This window comes from Lemur catta, chromosome 9, assembly GCF_020740605.2.
Source record: "Lemur catta isolate mLemCat1 chromosome 9, mLemCat1.pri, whole genome shotgun sequence".
Classification (NCBI taxonomy): Eukaryota; Metazoa; Chordata; class Mammalia; order Primates; family Lemuridae; genus Lemur; species Lemur catta.
The window spans coordinates 56912540-56933019 of NC_059136.1; the positions used below are offsets into that span (position 1 = coordinate 56912540).

The 20480-nt window shown below is 41.2% G+C and overlaps 1 protein-coding gene across 6 annotated transcripts in view; it reads right to left on the bottom strand.

The window, feature by feature from the left end:
- GRHL2 (grainyhead like transcription factor 2) overlaps positions 1–20480 on the bottom strand; it is a 159641-nt gene that overhangs the window by 101209 nt on the left and 37952 nt on the right. For all 6 annotated transcript variants that reach the window (XM_045561934.1, XM_045561933.1, XM_045561930.1 and 3 more), the window contains 3 exons: positions 18146–18341; positions 9337–9404; positions 3753–4146 (listed from right to left, as the gene is read on the bottom strand). In XM_045561934.1, coding sequence (XP_045417890.1) covers positions 3753–4146; positions 9337–9404; positions 18146–18313 — 630 coding nt within the window. In that variant the 5' untranslated portion in view covers positions 18314–18341. The remainder of the gene's footprint in view (positions 1–3752; positions 4147–9336; positions 9405–18145; positions 18342–20480) is intronic.

A 20480-nucleotide genomic window follows, 5' to 3' on the forward strand; every position in this document is an offset into this window, starting at 1 on the left:
CGAGCAGCTCCACCAAAGTCAGTGGGACTAGTCTTCACATTTAGTTTCTGGTAAGTTTCTTTACTTTCTCATCTACTTCAAAATAAAGCCCAAAACACAATAGCTTCCTTTCACAAGCCTCTTTATCTACAATACAAACACAACTGATAACACATCCCCCAAATAGCATCATGGTTCCGTTGACATTGGACCACGTCCACACACTCTTCTGTGACTAATGGAATATTTCTACACGGTGTGAGAAACATTCACATCCGTGGCAATCTTTCAGTGAAAAAGCATGTACCTCACATGGGATTATGCTGCAGTTATTTGCTTTTCCTACAGAAGCACCCCTGACTACTTGAGGGCAAATCAAATATTCAACAATACCAAATGCTGAGACTTCAACCATGGGGAAAAAAAAATACCAAAGACTCTACAAGATCCTTCGCTCAGTAACTTTGTTAACTATGTTAAGCAATATGACATAAGAAGCTAAGGAAGATAATTTTAAGATGATGATGATGATGATGATTATTATTACAAGGATGTTGAAAGTTTGATTGCAAAGCTATCAGAACCCAAGAAATATCACAGCCTCTTAAGGGCAAGGAACTTATCCTATCTTGCTCTGGTCACTTCCTGATTTAAAAGAATACAGCAGACATTCAGAAATGACTGATGCCAGGAGTGGCAAGGCTGCTAGTGTAACTTGTATGCCCTAGTATACAAGAGCTGCTCTCTGCAACTTTGCAGAGAGCTAGCCCCTGTTTACCAACCTTTTGTGCCTCTTCTCCCAGTGCCTAGCACCTGAAAGATGAGATAATATCTAATGAGATGAACAAAGGACACTCAGATTTTTTTAAAAAGCTTTCAGTGAGTCATTGTCTTAAGCAATGAAACTACTGAGAATTGGAAGGAAGCTCCCACAGAGCCTTCTCTGAGAATGTACAGGTTATGGTTAAGGATCCAGGTCCTGCAGCCAGACAGCTTGGGTTGAGTCCCATCTCTCCACTTATTGCCTAATGACTGTGAGCACACTTATGCTCTTTGTGCCCCAGTTTCTTCATTTGCAAAACAGAGATGACAATAACAGGCCTACAGCATAGGGCTGTTGTGAAGATTAAATGAGTACATATAGATCACTTAGAATGATACCCAGCACATAGTAACTGCTCATCAAATACATTTTTTTTAATATTATTATTTAGAGATGAAATCTTAACTTCAGGTAGCTGCATTTGTCCCAAGGGCAACTAAACAGGTATTATTCTGCTACCACACTTGCTTCTCTTTAAAAAATTAGGAACCACACCTTCTCCCCTTTACTATTGTCTTTTATTGGCCCAGGTGGACTGAGAAGTGGGGAGCCAATGACCAGCATCTCCAGTGCAGAGGCACAGCTCCTAAATGCTGAAGGAATCTGACCTGAGCCTAATAAAAATACACATTACATATTCTGGGTCAAAATTTGGAGAGAGGACCCATAAATATACCATCAATTGCTATTCTACAAAGATCCCAAGGCAATTAAATGGATACAAGATTATCTTCTCAACAAATGGTGCTGAGGCCAGGCGAGGTGGCTCCTGCCTATAATCCTAGCACTCTGGGAGACCAAGGCGGGAGGATCGCTTCAGGTCAGGAGTTTGAGACCAGCCTGAGCGAGAGTGAGACCCCTGTCTGTACAAAAAATAGAAATATTAGCTAGGCATAGTGGCATGTGCCTATAGTCCCAGCTACTCAGGAGGATGAGGCAGGAGGATGGCTTCAAGCCCAGGAGTTTAAGGTTGCATGAGCTATGGTGATGCCACTGCACTCTAGCCCTGGTGCCTGAGCAACATAGGGAGACCCCATCTCTACTAAAAATAGACAAAATTAGCTGTAGCCCCTGCTACTCGGGAGGCTGAGGCAGGAGGATTGCTTGAACCCAGGAGTTTGAGGTTGCTGTGAGCTAGGCTGATACCAGAGTACCCTAGCCTGGGCAACAAAGCAAGACTCTGGCTCAAAACAAGAACACCCAAATGGTGCTAGAACAATGGATATCCAGCCATGCTGTATGGATATCATTGTAGGAAAAAAGGTCCTCAACCCTTATTTCATACCATATATGTAACATTATCTTAAAATGGATCCGAAACCTACATGAAAGAAGTAAATCTGTTAAATATTTCAAGTAAAAAACAATAAAAAAAAAAAAACGAGAAAATCGTGTGGCATTGGGTTAAGGAAAGACTTCTTAAATGGTACAAAAAAGCATAAACTATAAGAGACAAAATTGATAAGGTGAATATCAGATTAAATATTGTGGCTCTTGGAAAGATACAGTTAAAAAAACAAAAAGGCTAATGGACTACAAAATATGTAACTGATATATTCACATTATACAAAGAACCCTTATAACTTAATAAAAAGAAGACGAGCAACTCAATTTAAAAATTGTGCAAATGATTTGAATAGACACTTCACAAAAGAAGTTATAGGAAGAGTCAAATCAGTACATGAAATGATGCTCAACATCACTAGACACAGAGAAAGGCAAACTGAAACCACAGTGAGACACTGCCACACATGCACTACAGTAGCTAAAGTTAGAAAGACTGAAAATACCAAGTTTTGTCAAAAAATGTGGAAAACAGGAAATCCTAAAACATTGCTGGTAGGAATGAAAATGGTACAGCCACTTTGAAGCACTGTATGGTAGCACCTTATAAAGTTAAGCATAGATTGACCACATGGGGCAGGAATCCCAGCCTTAAGCATTTACCCAGGAGCAATGAAAACATAAGTCCACATTAAAATATATACATTAATGTTTACATAAATAGCTGAAACCCGGAAGCAATCAAATATCTATCAACTGGTGAATAGATAAATTGCAATATACACTTACTGTGGAATACTACTCAACAATTTTAAAAGTCAAACTATTAATACAAGCAACAACATAAATGAATCTCAAAAATATGCTAAGCAAAAGAAGACAACATAGGTGACTACATACTCTATCATTCCATTCATATGAAATTTTAGAAAAGGCAAAACTATAGTGACAGAAGGCCAAGAACAATGGGAGAAAGCAGGACTTACGTGCAAGGGTCTTCAAGGAAACTTTCAGGGCAAGGGAACGTTTTGTATCTTGAGTCTGACATTGGCTACACAGCTGTATACCATTACCAAAATTCTCCACTGTGCACTTAGACTTTTTAAATCGAAAACAAACAAGCAAGCAAAGATAATTGCTTCTGTTAGGTCTATGGGCATCTGAGAAGAATACATAGTCTCTGATTGCAAGGTAGAAGCTATATACCCATACACACACTTGATTATTAATAACACAAATTCTCCTTCTTGAGTATTCAATCAGAAGAGGTTTTATAGAGTTACACTGTTTAAAAAAAAAAAAACAATGAAAAAGCACCATCTTTAGGGCCCTACCATTTGCAAGTTTCCAAACTAGAGTAGGTCAAGGTAAAAACTTCATGAAGCAGGAAGTTTCCACACAAATGTCTCATAATTCCTCCTAAGGATTTAATTTTATAACTAAAACCAAAAGAATCTGTCACCTAAGATTCAAGAAAAATTGAAATAGTCCTCCACACGCACTCAGGTTTCTCAATACCTGTTTGGAAAGAAAGTAAACCAGAATACCAATAAACACATTTTTAAAAAAAATTAAGATTCACAGTTTAATTCGTTTATCCCACTTAAAAAAGAAATAGAAAAAACAAAACCAGCGGGGGGTTTTGCATTCGGGCTCCGGGACCCACCTCTGCGGCTGCGTCCTTGAAGCCCTCGCCGTAGGTGCTGTCCGGCGTGCTGCGCTGGTCCTCCTTGAGGTAGGCGCCGTGGGCGGCCGCGGAGGGCACGTCATACGGCGTCGGTTCAAAGATGACCACTCGCTGCTCCTCCCCGTCTCCCCGGGTGTAGTGCACAGGCGGGGCCATGAAAACCGGCGTGAAGTCTTCGGCCTTCACCACGGTGATCCCCGACACCGGGATGATGGCCGGGCTCTCGGGGACGCTGGCGCTGTACTGTTCCCGCTTGCAGTTCTCCAGGTGGTCTTGATTTAGGGAGAGGTTCACCGGAACAGTCTTTAGGACCTGCACTCGGTTCTCTCCTCCGCTCAGATTACTCTGGGCTTCACTGGTGCCAAGACAGTTTCTGTGTGTTCAAACCCAACCCCCCCGTGACATGATAGAATTAGAAAAATCACCGTTTTGCAGCTCCTAATAAAATAACCAATGCAGACAGTAATCAGCGGATGCTGATGCCACCGGGGACAGGGCGATGGCTAAAGGAATGCAGCGGATCTTTGCACCCCTACGAGGACAACTGCAATGGGAAGTACTCAGCTCCACTGTAATTTTATTTTTAGTGTCAAGAAAAAAAATTGACTCTAAATCTAATCAAACCTTAGATCTCACTTTCAGCTCTCAAGAAATACAGGAGCTGAAAGAATGACTTAAACAACATGAAAAAGAAGCAGTCAGACAAACCAGAATGTAGCACACCTTCCTGACCTAAATTTGTCAACAGATCAAAGGCATGAGCAAAGGAGGAAGGGTGGGAGGATTGTTCTAGATTAAAAGAGATTTCAAAGTCATGGCAATCGAATATGAGTAGATCTTGTGTGGATCCTAAGTTGAACAAGCCAAAGAGGCATTTATGAAGTAACGGGATTTTGGAGGCAATTCAATATGGACTGGGAGTTAGGTAGTATTAAGGAAGTATTGTTAATTTAGTTAGAGGTGATAATGATTTTGAGCTTACATAATAAAATGTCCTTCTTTCTTAGAGATACAAATCAGAAGTAGTTAGAGGTGACTTGACATGATGACAGGGATTTATTTTAAATATTATTGCAATTTTTAAAAAGAAAGAAAGGGAAAGAGAAAGCTGGGCATGGTGGCTCATGCCTGTAATCCTAGCACTCTGGGAGGTCAAGGTGGGAGGATGGCTTAAGGCCAGGAGTTTGAGACCAGCCTGAGCAAGAGTGAGACCCTCGTCAGTACAAAAAATAGAAATATTAGCTAGGCATAGTGGCATGTGCCTGTAGTCCCAGCTACTCAGGAGGATGAGGCAGGAGGATGGCTTCAAGCCCAGGAGTTTAAGGTTGCATGAGCTATGGTGATGCCACTGCACTCTAGCCCTGGTGACAGAGCAAGACCCTGTCTCAAAAATAAATAAATGAATGAATGAATGAATAAACAAATAAATTTTAAAAATTAAAGAAGAAAGGGAAAGAGAAAAGGTTGCTATCAAGCAGGTGTGACAAAAATTTATTATTGCTGAACTGCAGAATGGAATAGGTTATTTGGGGGTTCATTTACTATCCTCTGTACTTCTGCATATGTTTGAAAACTTTCAAAAGAAAAAATTTTTAAATACCAAAAAAAAAAAAAAAAAAGGGAGGAGGAGGACAAATGTGGTAATTTGAAGGAGAGAGGAGTAGGGAGCATAATTTTCACCATTCTATGGGCTAAATTCTTTAAAGGAAAAATAAAATAATAAGAATCTGTCATTAAAATAGTTTTGCCAAATTGAGAAATAACATGAGCTTATTGATATCCTTAGCATTGAATTCCTTTTGGGGCTTAAGGAAGTAGTGTAGCTGGGCTTATGGTAAAACAAGATCTCAGATCTCAGACCTCCTGGCTGGTAAGGAGAGAAAGGAAAGTGCTTAGAAAATTAACTCTTTCCAGACTAGGATGAAATACTTTCATTTGCTAAAGAATTCTGGGAGAAAGCAGAGGCAAAGGGGAACCCATTAATAGAAGATTGTTGTTGACGGCAAAGTGATTTTACTAGCAAAGTCCCTCTGATCAGTAAAATTTGAGGGCCACCTCTCACTTACTTATGGATTATTCTGACTAATATGGAAAGAAAATACATGTTTTGCATAGATCCCCAGCTCAGATGTCTGAGTTTTTTGTTCGTTTTTGTTTTTTATCTAGAATGTGCTTTCTGGGGCTGACTAGCATCTCTCACTGAGAGAAATATTTGAATAAAATTGGTTCCTCCAAGAATTAGGTTCTCTGGTTCCTCTCTGTAAAGAAGGAAGTCTATTAGCCTCTGATCTTGCCAAACTATCAAGCAGGACTTGATCATTTTAGCTTTGATTTTTCAAATGAAACTTCAAAGTAAAGCTTGAGAAAAGAATGGCTCCACATGAACTAAGCCAACAGAAAAAATATTGAAACTTCTGAGTCTGTCACAGATCTGTAGAAATAATTCTAGAAGATAGTCCTCTAAGGAATAAAATCACAAGTCCACAAACTTTCTGGCTTTATGTAATGACCTATTTTCATGGTTTAATCAGTAGAGCAAACCTGTATATAAGACACAGTGAAAATTTTAAAATTATGTTTAATATGAATCCAGTTAGCTGGAGGATGCCAAAACCCAGACCACCCATTCACATTAGCATTTCCTAAACCCCACTGTTTCCTGTGGGCCCCCCTGAAACCCATCCACCCTGAAAAATTGTTTTCCATGAAACTTGGAAACAGCAGGAGGTGAGTGGCAGTGGGCAAGCAAAGCTTCGTCTGTATTTACAGCCATTCCCCATTGTTTGTCCCCACCTGAGCTTCCCCCACCCCCCTGTCTGTGAAAATATTGTCTTCCATGACATTTAGGGAATGAGGGGGTGCACAGTGGGAGGTGAGTGGGGCAAGACATCACCACCTGAAAAATTGTCCTCCATGAAACCAGTTCTTGGTGCCAAAAAGGTTGGGAACCGCTGGTTTAGAACATTGCGTGGAATGTTAATGGATATTCTTCAAAGAAAAAAAAAAGGTGTCCATGATAAAATCAGTATTAAAAACAAAAAAAAAAAATTGCCATGACAAGACAGACCACCCTGAGTGGGTCACAAACACTCTGAACACAGTAGAGGTCCTCCAGCGTTCCTCTACCTGTTAAGTCAAAACCCAGAATTTCCCAAACTCATTTCACCCAGACCTTTTTGTGGAGGAATAACCATTAATACTTGTGGATAATGTCGCCAAAATATTCAAAGTTAACCAACTTCTCTATAGTTAGAGTCCATTTTGGGTCAAATTTCTTTTTTCATTCATTTATTCATTCATTTTTTATAGACAAGGTATTGCTCTGTCACCCAGGCTGGAGTGCAGTGCTACAATGATGGCTCGCTGCAGCCTCAAATTCCTGGGCTCAGGTGATCTTCCCACCCCAGCCTTCCCAAATAGCTAGGACTACAGGCACAAGCCACCACATCCAGCTCCTTTTTTTAAATTTTTGTATAGACAGGGTCTCACTATATTGCCCAGGCTGGTCTTGAACTCCTGGCCTCAAGCAATCATCCTACCTTGGCCTCCCAAAGTGCTGGGATTATAAGCATGACCCATTACACCTGGCTGGGCTAAATTTCTTAATTGTTTAACTCATGCAAAACATATGAATTGTAAACAAAGAATACATGTCGAAATATTTTTTGGTATTCTTACAAACAAAAAATAAGCAAGATTGTTTAAATCTAGTCAAATTGTTATTACCATATAACCAGAAAATAGCCACCCTACAATGTGTAACTATTCCTAGAAGCTAATGCCAGAGAAGTTCACAAAGACATTCAAAAATGGATAATTAGAAAAAAGTAAGAATTATTATGAAATACTGACTTATCTATAATAGAATTTAAAATTGAACCAAATATAAGAGAAAATGCAATAACAATAATAATGGTGCATTAAATACATTTTTTTAAAAATTTAGATTATGTCATTGGTTGTGTTATTTTTCCAAGTTGCAACTTCTGTATAGAAACAGTCATCATGATATCATGCTAGCACATGGCACCTTAATTCATGAATATACTGCAGATCAAAATGACATTCTTCCAAATTATGTTCAATGGGAAGTCCAAATCATAATTAGTCTGTACGAGGTAGTTTAGTCTATAGTTCACTACCAGTTTTTTCAAAGGTACTCTATGGAAATCACAAAAATAACCACTGAAACACAATGAGCAACTGTCATTTTGTAATGTTGTTTTAAAAGATGCTCGAACAAAACATGGGCTCTCTTGTCTATGATGTATACCGTAGACAGAGCACAGAGCTTAGACTCATTTTGCCCTGAACCCACCACAATTATGGATATAGGATTTAGCAGACAGCACAAGCTTAGCTCAATAAAACTGGCTGGATGGAGGAAAAGTTACAGGACCTGAAGAGTGTCAGCCTCTTCCTCCCTGTCATCACCCCTGCCAGTGAGGTCCCAGGACCCCAGGGCAACGTGGAGCTTCAGAAGATCCCTAATGGAACAGTGAATCAGAGGCAGATAACCTTAATCTTCTCTTGGGGCTGTACCCTGGAGGTGCTGCACAGCACAGGGCTGCTGGTTGGAAGAGTGTCTCTCGCTGCTGGTCGCAGAACAAGATCATAATGTCATAAGCAGTTCCTAGCAAGGCCAGGTAAGATTCTGACTGATGTATGTGCTAGCAGGGAGTTTTATTTCTCTGGACTTCATATTTCCATATGAAAGAAAATCAACTGAAAAATACCTTGGCTTCTCTCCACCCTACTGCAGAGGAAGACATTTACTGATGGGTGAGTTTGGGAGAAGTAGCTGAACAGGGTGGGTCAGTCCCATCTGGTCCCCTCTTTTTGTCTGAATCGTTCTGGCCAAAAGCAGGAGACCCACTCTCTTGTCACCCTTGCCATGCCACACATGGTGCAAAGTCCTGCCTGGGACTTGATGGGGGACTTACCTAAGACTGAAATATTACAAGCTGCGGATTCCAAGTCACATTCTCCAATTGGCTTCATCAGAAATAAAGTTGGGGTTTTTTTTTTCTTTTTTAATCTCAATTTATCTGACTGTGTCTTGCTTTTCACATGGGTCTTACCCAATGATCTCCTGTTATCCTCCCTGCCCTGCACCCCTAGAGTGCTCACAGCCCTCCACCAGCCGCCTCCCTCAGCTGGGAAACAGCCCAACCTCCTTCCTTTCCCCCTCATCAAAGGCAATCTTTCAAGTGTCTTGCTCCCTCAAGGGCCTGATTGCAGCTATAAAGCCATGGGATTGATCAGAAAAGTCAATCCCAGCAGTGGGCTGTCTTGCCAGCCATCTCCTCTAACTCAGGACTGTCAGCCTCCTCAGAAGAGGGCGTTGGAACAGCCCGCTGATGACCCTGTGGATGCACAACCAAAACATGCAATTTGCTCTCCCCGTTGAAAAATATGGCTTTGGTCCAGACTCCAAAAGACAGATAGACTTAACTCCATCTGCTCTCAAGAACAAAACTTATAGTTTAATATCATTGTTTTCAAGAAACACAGACAAAGAGTTATTTGGGGGGCCAGGCATATTCCTTTACCTACAGCATACCTTTTATCCTGGTCTTCTTGGCTGTCACTTGCTTTGCTCACAGACAGCAGCCTCTTGTCTCGAGGAACCTGGAACATCACCAACCATCAGTCAGACTTACATAGATGCCACTGTGACCATGCTCAGAGCTAGACACAAGCATAAGCAAAGAAACCAAAATGGAATGTTCTCCAGGAAAAGGTGGGAAATTTGCTATCACGAGGAGATGGTTAAAGGTGAGTAGCCTGAGTGACAGTGACTGTGGAACCAGAGGCAAAGGGATGGTGACAAATGTAGGGCCACAACAGACAGGATTTGGCTGCTCACTGCTGACCTGGGTGATTTCCCCCACACCCAAGCCCCTCCCGTGCCCTCCCCCCCTTGGGAGAGGGGAAGGGGAAGCAGCAACATGTGGGGGTGAATCTGGGCATGGTGCCTCTTAGCAGACAAAGCATCGTGGAGTTACAGCAGGTATCATGTTAAGGAACAGGGACTGCCCCTCCTCTCTGATGAGGGTCTCCAGTGCTGGCAGGGGGTGGGGGGTTGGGCACGGAGCCGCACGGCGGCAGTCAGGGAACAAGCGGGGACGGGGAACAAGCATCCAGTACACCAGCACCACCTGTCACCCTCTCCCTACCCTGTCTGGGGACTTGCTTTCACAATTTTTTTTCCAGTGCACTTTCATGATTGTCTTAACAACCATAATGCCAACCTATTACCAAAGATTATTGAGGGAAGGGACACCCCACAGGCTGCATTTGTGACCGTGATCTAATTGCCCTCCTGCACCATGGATCCTTCACGCTGCCATGGTTTTCAAACACATGAAGAAGGAGGCTTGGATTTGTTTGTTTGATTGGATTCTTTGTTTGTTTTTGGATTTTTGCTAAATGTAAATATTTTCCTTCTAGCCAAATTCCTTTACACCCAAAATGCAGCCTTTGCTTTTTTGATCTGAAAGCACTTTCATGAGAAGCATCCCTCTCCTACGGTTTCCACTGCCCTGAATAAGCAACTCCTACGGTTTCCACTGCCCTGAATATGCACACAAGCCCGGACGGACTGGGGACTAGGCAGGACTAGGCAGGGGGCAGAGCGAGGTGGCTGCGTCCAGACCTACAGCCCACTTGCCTGGGTTCAAACCTCAGCTCTACCACTCCCTAAACTCTGTCCCACTTTCCTCGGCTATAAAATGGGCATCATGATAGCCCCATATTTCAAAAGGTTTCAGTAAAATTAAATGAGTTAATATTTTTAAAGCACCTAGAGTGTCTAGTACTTTATATTTGCGGAATAAAAATAAATCAATTGTAAGTCCTTCATTGATGTCAACTTTGGGAGTCTACAATATACAAGGCATTGCTAAGTGCCAGATAAAAATGAGGTGAATAAAACATAGTTCCCATTATCTGTTGAAGATGACAGATAAACATAAAATTTCAATACCCACTACAATACCCATGTTCATTGCAGCATTATTCACAATAGCCCAAAGGAAGAAATAACCCAAGCGTCCATCAACAGATGAGCTGATGAGCAAAATGTGGCCTGCCCATACAATGGAGTATTACTCAGCCTTACAAGCGAGTGAAATTCTGATGCACACTGTCATATGGGTGGACTTTGAAGACATTATGCAGAAGAAAACAAGCCAGACACAAAAGGACAAATATTGTATGATTCCACTGATATGAGGTACCCAGAATAGTCAAATTCGTAGAGACAGAGGCAGGATATAGATTCCAGGGCCTGGGAGGAGGGGGAAAGGGAAGTTATGATTTAATGGGCTTCTCTTTGAGAAAATGAAGACGTTCTGGAGGTGGATGGTGGTGATGGCTGCACAGCAATGTGAATATATGCAATGCCACAGAACTGCACACATAAAATTTTATGTTATGTATTTTGTACCACAATTTTTTGAAAGGTGATAAGGAGGAAGTGAGTTTCTAAGGAGAAGACCCTGTCTCCCAGCTCTGCCGGAACTTCCTCACACTGCACCCCCCTCCACCAGAGGGCACTTGGCTCCTCTCCTAAAATATAGTTATTCCTAATAGTGTATAAAAAACCCAGTACCCAGTGACAGGAGGTAAAAGGAGCTGCGTACAGGGTCTGCTGGGAGCCTTGAGGACAGAGCTCCCCAGAGGAACTGAGCCGTGGGTAGGAATTGGCAGTGGATGGAGAAGGCTTTCTAGCCTCGGAAGCTGCCCATAGGGAGGCTTGAGGGGAGGACAGAATGAGGAAGACATGGCCAGTGTGAGGAAGGAGTAGGGCAGATGTGGCTCCCGAGATGAGCAAAAGCCAGGTGAGGAAGGGCCTTGAACCAGGCACGGATGCTTTGCTTCCTAACGGTTCCTCTAAAATGCTGTGTGCTGTGGCACAGCCACCTTCTCCAACACTGCCAAGCATCCCTCACCCTCTCCGCTTCCAACCAGAATCCCCGTGTCCCTGAAATCCATCCACTGCCCCTGGACGCCAGCCTCCAGGTCCAGCCTCCAGCGTCTCTTGCCTGGGCTGCTGTGTCAGCCCCTGCCTGGTTTCTCCTCTCCTTTGTTGAATTTTCACAAATCCTTTCTGGATCCATTAAGAAGATCCAGAGTGGTCTTCTTGGAAATGCAAGTCTGCTACTCAAAACTGTTCAATACTTCCCATTACTCTCAGTCACGTCACCTTCAAAAAGTCTCCAGCCTCAACGTGGGCACCCTGGGACTCGCTTACCACACTTGGGCCACACTGTATTGGTGACCATGCAGTGCTCCTCTCACAACAGAGCCGTCACACAAAGTCCCCTCTGCCTAGACCGCAACCCACCGCCCTCTGCCACCACCACCCATGCCTTCCCCAGGCGGACTCATGACCATACGTCAAGTCCCATCTAAATTTCTGTGTCCACGATAAGACTGCAATCTCCACGAGTGTCTACCTTGTGCACGGTTATGTCCCACGGGCCTGGAATGTAGTGGGCCCTCCCTAACTACTTACAGGAAGAATGAATGAATCAATAGAAATGGCCTGGAAACGGCAGAGCCAAAGAACCAGAAGAAACTACAACATGTTAGCAGCTCTCAAAGATGCATGGACGTGAATGCTATTGTTGCTAGGAGTCATTGACGTGAGCTCTGAGCAGACAACTCTGCTCAGTCTACAGCGTTGGATACAACATGAGGAAGTGGTTGTTAACCTTGGGGTTTCCTCCAATCTGGGCCTCTCTGAACCGAGTTTACCTTTGGCTTTGCAGACTGTCTTTAGAGGAACTGAAACGTCTGAACTCAATCCCCTCTTGAGTCCTGGACCCACAGTACTGTCTATCGGACATCCCTACCCGGACATCCTACAAGTACATCAATCTCAACTCAATCATCTTTCTCCTCAAAAGCCTTTCTTCTGCACTCCCTACCGTGACTACTCCAGGAATTATCTTAGGCATCTACCTCCTAGTTATGAGCTCCCCCCACTAACTCTCACACACACACAACACACACACACACACATCAGCTGCCAGCTCTAATTCAAACAAATGTTTAATGATCTCCTGAACACACGGCTTGTCTCTACGTAGCACCTGTTTGTGTGGCTGATTTAGGGAGAACTCTCTGCTGACTCAGAGAATCCCACCACCATGCTCATACTTCAGGTCTTCATTATTTTTTTATCTGGACTATTGCAATCAACTTCTTGCTGGACTCTCTGCTACCAACCTACCTTTCTGTTGTTGCTGCTGCTATAATATGTATGGATAATTTCTCCAATCTATAAGGCCTATGTTCAAAATCCTTCAGTATGAGAGGAAATGATCCCAAATATTATGATAAAAGGATTATAGATATTTCATTTTCTTCTTTAAGCTTTCCTGTGTTTTCTATAACAGACTTGTATAAACTTAAAATGAAAAGCTGATATGTCAAAACATCAAATTGCTTACCTCAAAAACATGCAATTCCTATGTGTCAACAATACCTCAATAAATCTGGGAAACAGACAAATAGAAAAGCTGATTTTTAAAAAAATTTAACAACTTATGAGTATTTATGAGGTCACTTGTTCATTCATCCTGCAAAAAGCAAAGACCATGCACCTAGTCCTGGACTACCCTCTGGGAGAACAGAGGCCTCCAGCCTGGCCTAGCAAGACTCTTCAGGGGGAGCTGCTGCCTTCCAGCTGCAGCCCTCTTATTTCCCTGGTTGCCCTCCCCAGTTCAGCAATACTGATTGCTTGATTCCACTGAGTGCAGCCTGGGGTTTACACCCCATGTTTTCTCACCTCCTGTTCCTTTGCCTGAAATGCTCTATCCTGGTCTGTCCACATGACAGGCCCTCCCCTGCTCTGTGGTGGAGGAGGCGTCACTTCCTCTGAACGCCTGTGACTTCTCTGGGAGGCTGTCAGTCAACTGACGACTCCTAGAACATATCCCTTTCACAGCACTGACCTCTGTGCACCGTGGTCATAGGTTTGCAGGACAGTGTCTGTCCTGGACTGCAACTCGCAGGGACCTCTTTGAGGTACTGAACTGGGTCTCTTCTCCCTTTGTGTGTCCGATTCACCACCATAATGTCTACCACCACTGCTGGAAAGGTCACAGACAACAGGGAATATTTGTTGGATGGATGGATGGATGGGTGAATATATGGATGGACAAACAAATCAGCTAACAAACTGGTTTCCAGCAGCACTGAGTCATCACAACAGATAGGGACCAACTGACCAGGGAAAGCATATTTTCACTACAACTGGAACCACCAGCTCTCTCCAGAGAAAAATAAAATTAGATGAAGCAAGTCAAACCACTTTTAAAAATATCTAGCTAATTAAATCTCATGTTTTTCTGTCATGCCTGAAATTCATGGAAAGGTCACACGACTTTGGAGCTGCTATTGGTAAAAACTGGATAGAGAATTAGGCTAGTGTTTGAGCCCCTTATGAGAGAGTCTACTGGGATTTTTTTAAAATAAACATCATTTAATTAGTAAACAACATATTAATCTTTAAAAATTTGAATTCATTTGTAAATGGGTTCAAAAAAGGGCATTTTTTAAAATGGTGGACATTGTAATGCAATGGATGTTAGGAAACATACAAGATTGTCCTGTGATCTTGGGTAAATCCCATTCAGTTGCCTGAACTATACAATTTAAAATCTGATAGTCCTCACTACAATGATCCTATGGTGACAATAAAAAAAGATAAGTGAAAATACCTTGAAATTTATGAAGCATTATGCAAAGATATGTCTTTCCCAGTTTCCAAGGACAAGGACCACTTTTCTTGAGTACCTATTTGTGTCACATGGATGCCTCTCTCTGGGTAGAACCCACTACTGTCCCCTCAGAGGGAAAATGGTGTCTTTGACAAAAAAAATCAACTCGCATTTCCAAAGAGGCATTAAGTCTACAAACTCTAAATAATAATGTGACAGCAATTGCTACAATAATTTAACTTCCTGAAGCTTATACTCAAGCCAAAATTGCTTTTTTTCATTAACATTTCACTTTATTACAGAAAAAAACGTCTATCCTCAAAGGACATTTAACTTTGTTATCACTTTAACACCAGCATATATAAACTGTGAACATCCAGGGAACTCAAACAGGCCTCAAAGTGATCATGTAAACAGATGGTTTTTGGAAACAAGACTCTTCCACAAACAATAAAATGTTTCAAGCAAAAATACAGCAAATGTGTGAAATTTGTGTGAAATAAAAGGAGCTATACCAGTGCACACAGTCTTGAAAAATATTAACTCAACAGAGTTATAAACTCTGTGGCTACAACTTGAGTTTTATGCAAGCTCCCTACCCTGCATCTCAAAATATTTACAGAAAGCAATATTCCAACTTTCTTTTAAATATCAGTAAATGTGCAAGAGGTAAGGTAATCTAGGTATGACATTTACTAATACCTAATTATCCATGTTTACTAATACTTAATTGTCTTCTGAACCTATGGGAGATAAAAAACATTGCCTTCATAAATCACCGATTATGTTTGTCTTGGGGGTATGCTTCTCTTTTCCACTAATACAAAAAAAGTTCCCATCAAATAAATACAGATATGTGAAATTATGTCCATTTCACAATAATAGAATAAAATCTATTTGAAAAGAATTAGAACAATGTATTTCTTCTAAATATAATCAATATATTTCTTCAAAGCCTTATTAAAAAACTATTAACTGACATATTAATTTAACATTATAAAAGTGATAAAAAGAAGTTGTAATGACCTGATTAATTAAACTCAGGGCCACTTTATTGATGTGTTTATAGATTTTAAAGATCAATAAAACTGTCAGGTTTTGCCTATTTTTTTATCATGAAGGAAAACCGCTTTTCAATTTCATGCTAAGGATGAGACCTAAAAACGTCGAATCTTTGAGGAGTGGCCTAGTACATGAAGCAATCTAATTTGATGAGTTCTGTGCTTCTGTACCATCCTCAATAAACTTTGAATTTTTTCTCTCCAAAAAGTTTAGAATTTATCCTTGTGTTTCAAGGATAGATCCTAACCACAGACAGAAAAGAAGAAAGAAAAGCCTACCATAAAACTATTTTGGTTTTCCAATTTACTTTTCTTTTTCAGGTGTTACCCCTTCACTGTAGAGAAAACAGGCCTACTTACCTGAAATGCAGTTTAGACCCTAAAACAACATTTCATCTGGAGCCTAAGCCCCCAGAGTTAAGGCCTCCTTGCTATGTCAGGAGCCTTGTTGGGAATTTTATACCTTAGTAAGAGGGCTGTCAAAATCTGCCAACTCTGGCTGTCTTATGTCAGCCTGGACTGACAAGGGTACTAGTGGAACACACTTCCTATATTTCTCCAGCACTTTCTAACAATAAGAGATGCACCTATTTGACTTAATAATCTCCTCATTTAAAATAACCGTGGATGGGCCTACCTGTCAGTCCCTGGCACCTGTCACTCACATCTTGCTCTGCATCTTAGCTAAGGCCCAGCTTTGTTTTCGTTTATCTCCCAAGGAAGGAGCTCTCCTGGGTGTTTTAATGGGAAAGAAGCTGGAAAAGGAATGAGTAATTTTAGAAAACTTGGCAGAAGAGCGGGCCTGGGGACAGTGCCAGAACTGGTGGTGGTGGGAGATCTTTTGAGAGTATGAAAAGTCTAGTTTAGGAGAGAGAAAGGAGACAGACAACAAGGCTTGCAAAGTTAAGGCTGCTGGAAGGAAATAGAAAGTAGGAAGCTGGAAGGAAACAGGAAGCTGAGACTGAAGATTACTAAAAGGGAAATTGTTCCTCCTATGTAGTTTTGCCCAAAGCTCTGATTTTTTCACGATGGAGGGAGAAGGGGAGGTAGGATTCAGTTCTTATTCTTATTCTTATTCTTATTCTTTTTTTTTTTTTTTGCATTTTTACCTTAAACACATAGGTATTTTTGTTTGTAACTCAGATTGAGTGATTATCATTAGACCAAATATTAAATTTACTTTACTTATCAAAAATCACACATTATTTTGTCTTTGGCTGAGTTTATATTTTTATAACCTTTATGTCAAATCTTGACACCTCAGGAACATAAAAATGTCCAGTAAAACCCAGGCAAAAACAAATGTATGCTGACAACTTGAAAACATTTTTATTATTAGTTTACTAACAACACCTTTTTTTAAATTTTTTTTCCTTTTTTTTTTTTATTTCAGCATATTATGGGGGTACAAAAGTTTAGGTTACGTATACTGTCCTTGTCCCCCCTTCCCCCCCCATCAGACCTTCAAGCGTGTCCATCCCCTAGACGGTGGGCATCATATACATTGATGTATACACCCATCCCCTCCCCCCCCAACATCTGCCCGACACCTAAATAATGTTATTCCTAAGTGTGCTCTTAGGTGATGATCAGTGAAACCAATTTGATGGTGAGTACATGTGGTGCTTATTTTTCCATTCTTGGGATACTTTACTTAGTAGAATGGGTTCCAGCTCTTCAGTTCTCATTCTAAAATAGGCGTTCATTGTGCCCAAACAGCAAAATAAACACAGTCATTATCACCTTTGTGCCAATTCCCAGCATAAACCAAAAGTGTTTATAATCAAAGCAGACAATAAATCTCATTTAGTAAATACTTGATTTTTTACACTTCAGTGATTCAAAGAGAGCAGGTCATATCAGGTATAGTTCTTATGCTTGAGACAGACCATTGTTTCTTGTTCGATTTCCTGAAATACTCCTATTTTGTAAGGACTGTATGGCAGGTACTTTTTGTAATGTAAGTGAATTATATTTATTCTACTTTAAGAGTTTTTCAAAATAAAAATTTAGTACCCATTGAAACAAATGGAGATGGTTAGAGTTATAACTAAATTAGGTTTTGAAATTGCTGCAAAAGTCTTCCATAAAGCATTCATCAAGATAATGCTTATAAAAATGAAAAACCAAAAAATCTAGAAACTCTGTTTCTTATAAAACTGAAAAATCTAGAGGCCACCTAAATGCTCAGCAACTGAGCAATAACTAAATTATGATATAGCCACACAATGTAATATACTTAATTCACCAAAAATTATAATCATAAAGTTAAAAACAGCAGCAAGGAAGTATTTGTAATATGTTAAGTAAAAATAATATGTAAATATTTATTCATGTGAACAAAGGGCAAAAAAAATAATTATCCCCAAATGAGCATTTTCTATGGATAGATGGTGAGGCTGGGCTTCATACACGGGAAGGCAGGAAGGCAATGAGAACAGGAAGAGGCTGAATTCCATATCAAGTTTGAAAATACTATAAACTCCCTGATCCAGGATGGTGAATCTGTTGGCTCTTCCCACCAGCAAGGGGAGGCCCTGGGACAGGACGAGGAGCAAGGCAGGGCTGCAAGGCCTACCTTGTAGTAGTCGTAGAGCAGCCCGAGGGCAGCAGCACTGTCCTCGTCACCATTAATGCTCATCATCGCCTTGGTGGCTGCTGTCAAGGGATTCTCCAAGTACGACTTCCAGGCTTCATCCTCACTGGTGTAGGCTCTTCGGGTATTGAACGGAGGGTCACTGGGCATGGGCACTAAGGCCACTAGTCTTTTATTACTGTGAAAGCAAGAGAAATGTGAGGTTCGTTATCACAGAGAGCAATGTTCCTTTTTCCCACTTATAGTACACAAATTATGTAGCTACCGGCATTAATTTGTGTTTCCCCAGGATAGGAGAGAAGGAAGGGAAAATTAAAGCTAAAGTGATTGCCACTGATTTGTTTTTTTAACTGTCCATGAGAAGTAATAATGTCCTTAAAAGGTAGTATAAAGTAGTGTTAGCTGGTGCTATGGTTTGAATATTTGTCCCCTCCAAAACTCGTGTTGAAATTTAATTGACATTGTGATGGTATTGCGAAGTGGAGCGTTTAAGAAGCGTTTAGGCCATGAATGGATGTATGCTGTTATTGCAGGAGTGGGCTCGTTATGACTGGAGTGGGTTCACCCCTTCTTGCTCTCTCTCTGTCTTGCCTTCTCTTTACCCTTCTGCCTTCCACCATTTGTCATATGCAGCAAGAAGGCCCGTGTCAGATGCTGGCCCCTCCATCCTGGACTTGCCCACCTCCAGAACTGTGAACCTATGAATTTCTGTTCATTACACATTACCCAGTCTCAGGTATCAGTGCAAAACTGACTAAGACTCTTCAAACTTGGCGTTGCATATCCAATCATTTTAGAGGCCAAGCAACTTTAATTATTCCTTACTAATGCATACTAGAATGGAACCCTGTGAAAGAGCAGGTTTCATTTAATTCTCTTAGTTCTAATTATAAATATGTGCAATACATTAAACCTGATCAACACACTAATGATTATTAAAAACTACTTTATCTAATTTAATCTTTACTTGAAATTGCTAGCAAATTATAGACCAATCCAAGTCTCTTAATTAAAACGGCAATATAAGCTACTTTGCAAACACAAGGTATTACAGGCAATGCTGTGTATTGAGGACATGGAGCAACAGTAACTCTACAATATTCAGATGATATAAAGACCATCATGGGGAGTGAGGAGCGTATCTGGGGACTTTTCAGTAGAGACAGAAAGAAGCTGGAGTTGATCCATCCTAACCAAGCCAACCTTGCATAAAACAGCAACTGACAAATAAGGCAATGTCTTAAGGTGGGTGTGATCATGACCCAAATACCAAAGACCATACCAGTCCTCAGCAGCTGCCCATGCTGGGACTCAGCTGTCAAGATGGAGACACTTTGTCACTCATCTCTTGGCCCTCTTTTGCTTGTTCATTGAAATGGAACAATGAGACATTATATTTCAGTAACACCTATGTCTGCACCTAGTAACATGGCATGGGCAAGTGACAAGGCTGGTGACAACATCAACATTAATAGCAATTCAGCCACCAGGGCCTTCTGATGTTCATGCAGTCATAAGGGATCCCTTTTTGCTGACTCTCCTACAGGATCTTCCCGTGGCAGGTGGTCCCTCAGCTCACTTTGTGATGGATGGCTGGTGTGAACCCACAGCAAAGAGTGTATTGAGGGCCCCTGATGTGCTGGCATGGGGCCAAGCATTGATGTAGGGTCAGAAAAGGACACTAACATTGGTAAGATAAACTCGGGGATGTGGTGGGTGGGGAATACACATTGAGCAGAGTGAAATTCTGGGCTCGATGGTCACTATGCCTCTGATCTGAGCTCTTTGTACCAAGGTTTGGTTGAACTGATTGAGAGGAAAGAGAGAATATTGACCCAATTGCCAATGAATTGGATTAAAAGAGTATAATCAGATCTCTTGGAGTAAATGATAAAAACCCTGGTCGAAGGGCTTACTGATCATTAGGCACTACGGTGACATGGAGTAGCATAGGCCCCACACTTAGAGCAGTGGAAAGCCGGGTAAAGTCTGCACTTCAGCTTCCCCTGCCTTAAACAGGGCTAGCAACGCCCACCCTACTTACTGCATAACGTCATTGTGAGGATCAAATAATATAATTGCTAAAATAGGTTCTATAAACTGCACAGTGCTATACAAATAGCAGGCATTATTTGTATAGCTCTATATTCCTGTGAAATTTATGGGTATATCAATTTTTGGTAAAGTTGATTATAATTTTAAAAGTCCTCAAGATAATCGTTAATTTAAGGGAAACTGCAGTTGTTCATTTGGCAATATTCCACAATTATTTATTGAGAGTCCAGTAGGTGCCAGACATCGTGCTGGCTGTTGAGGA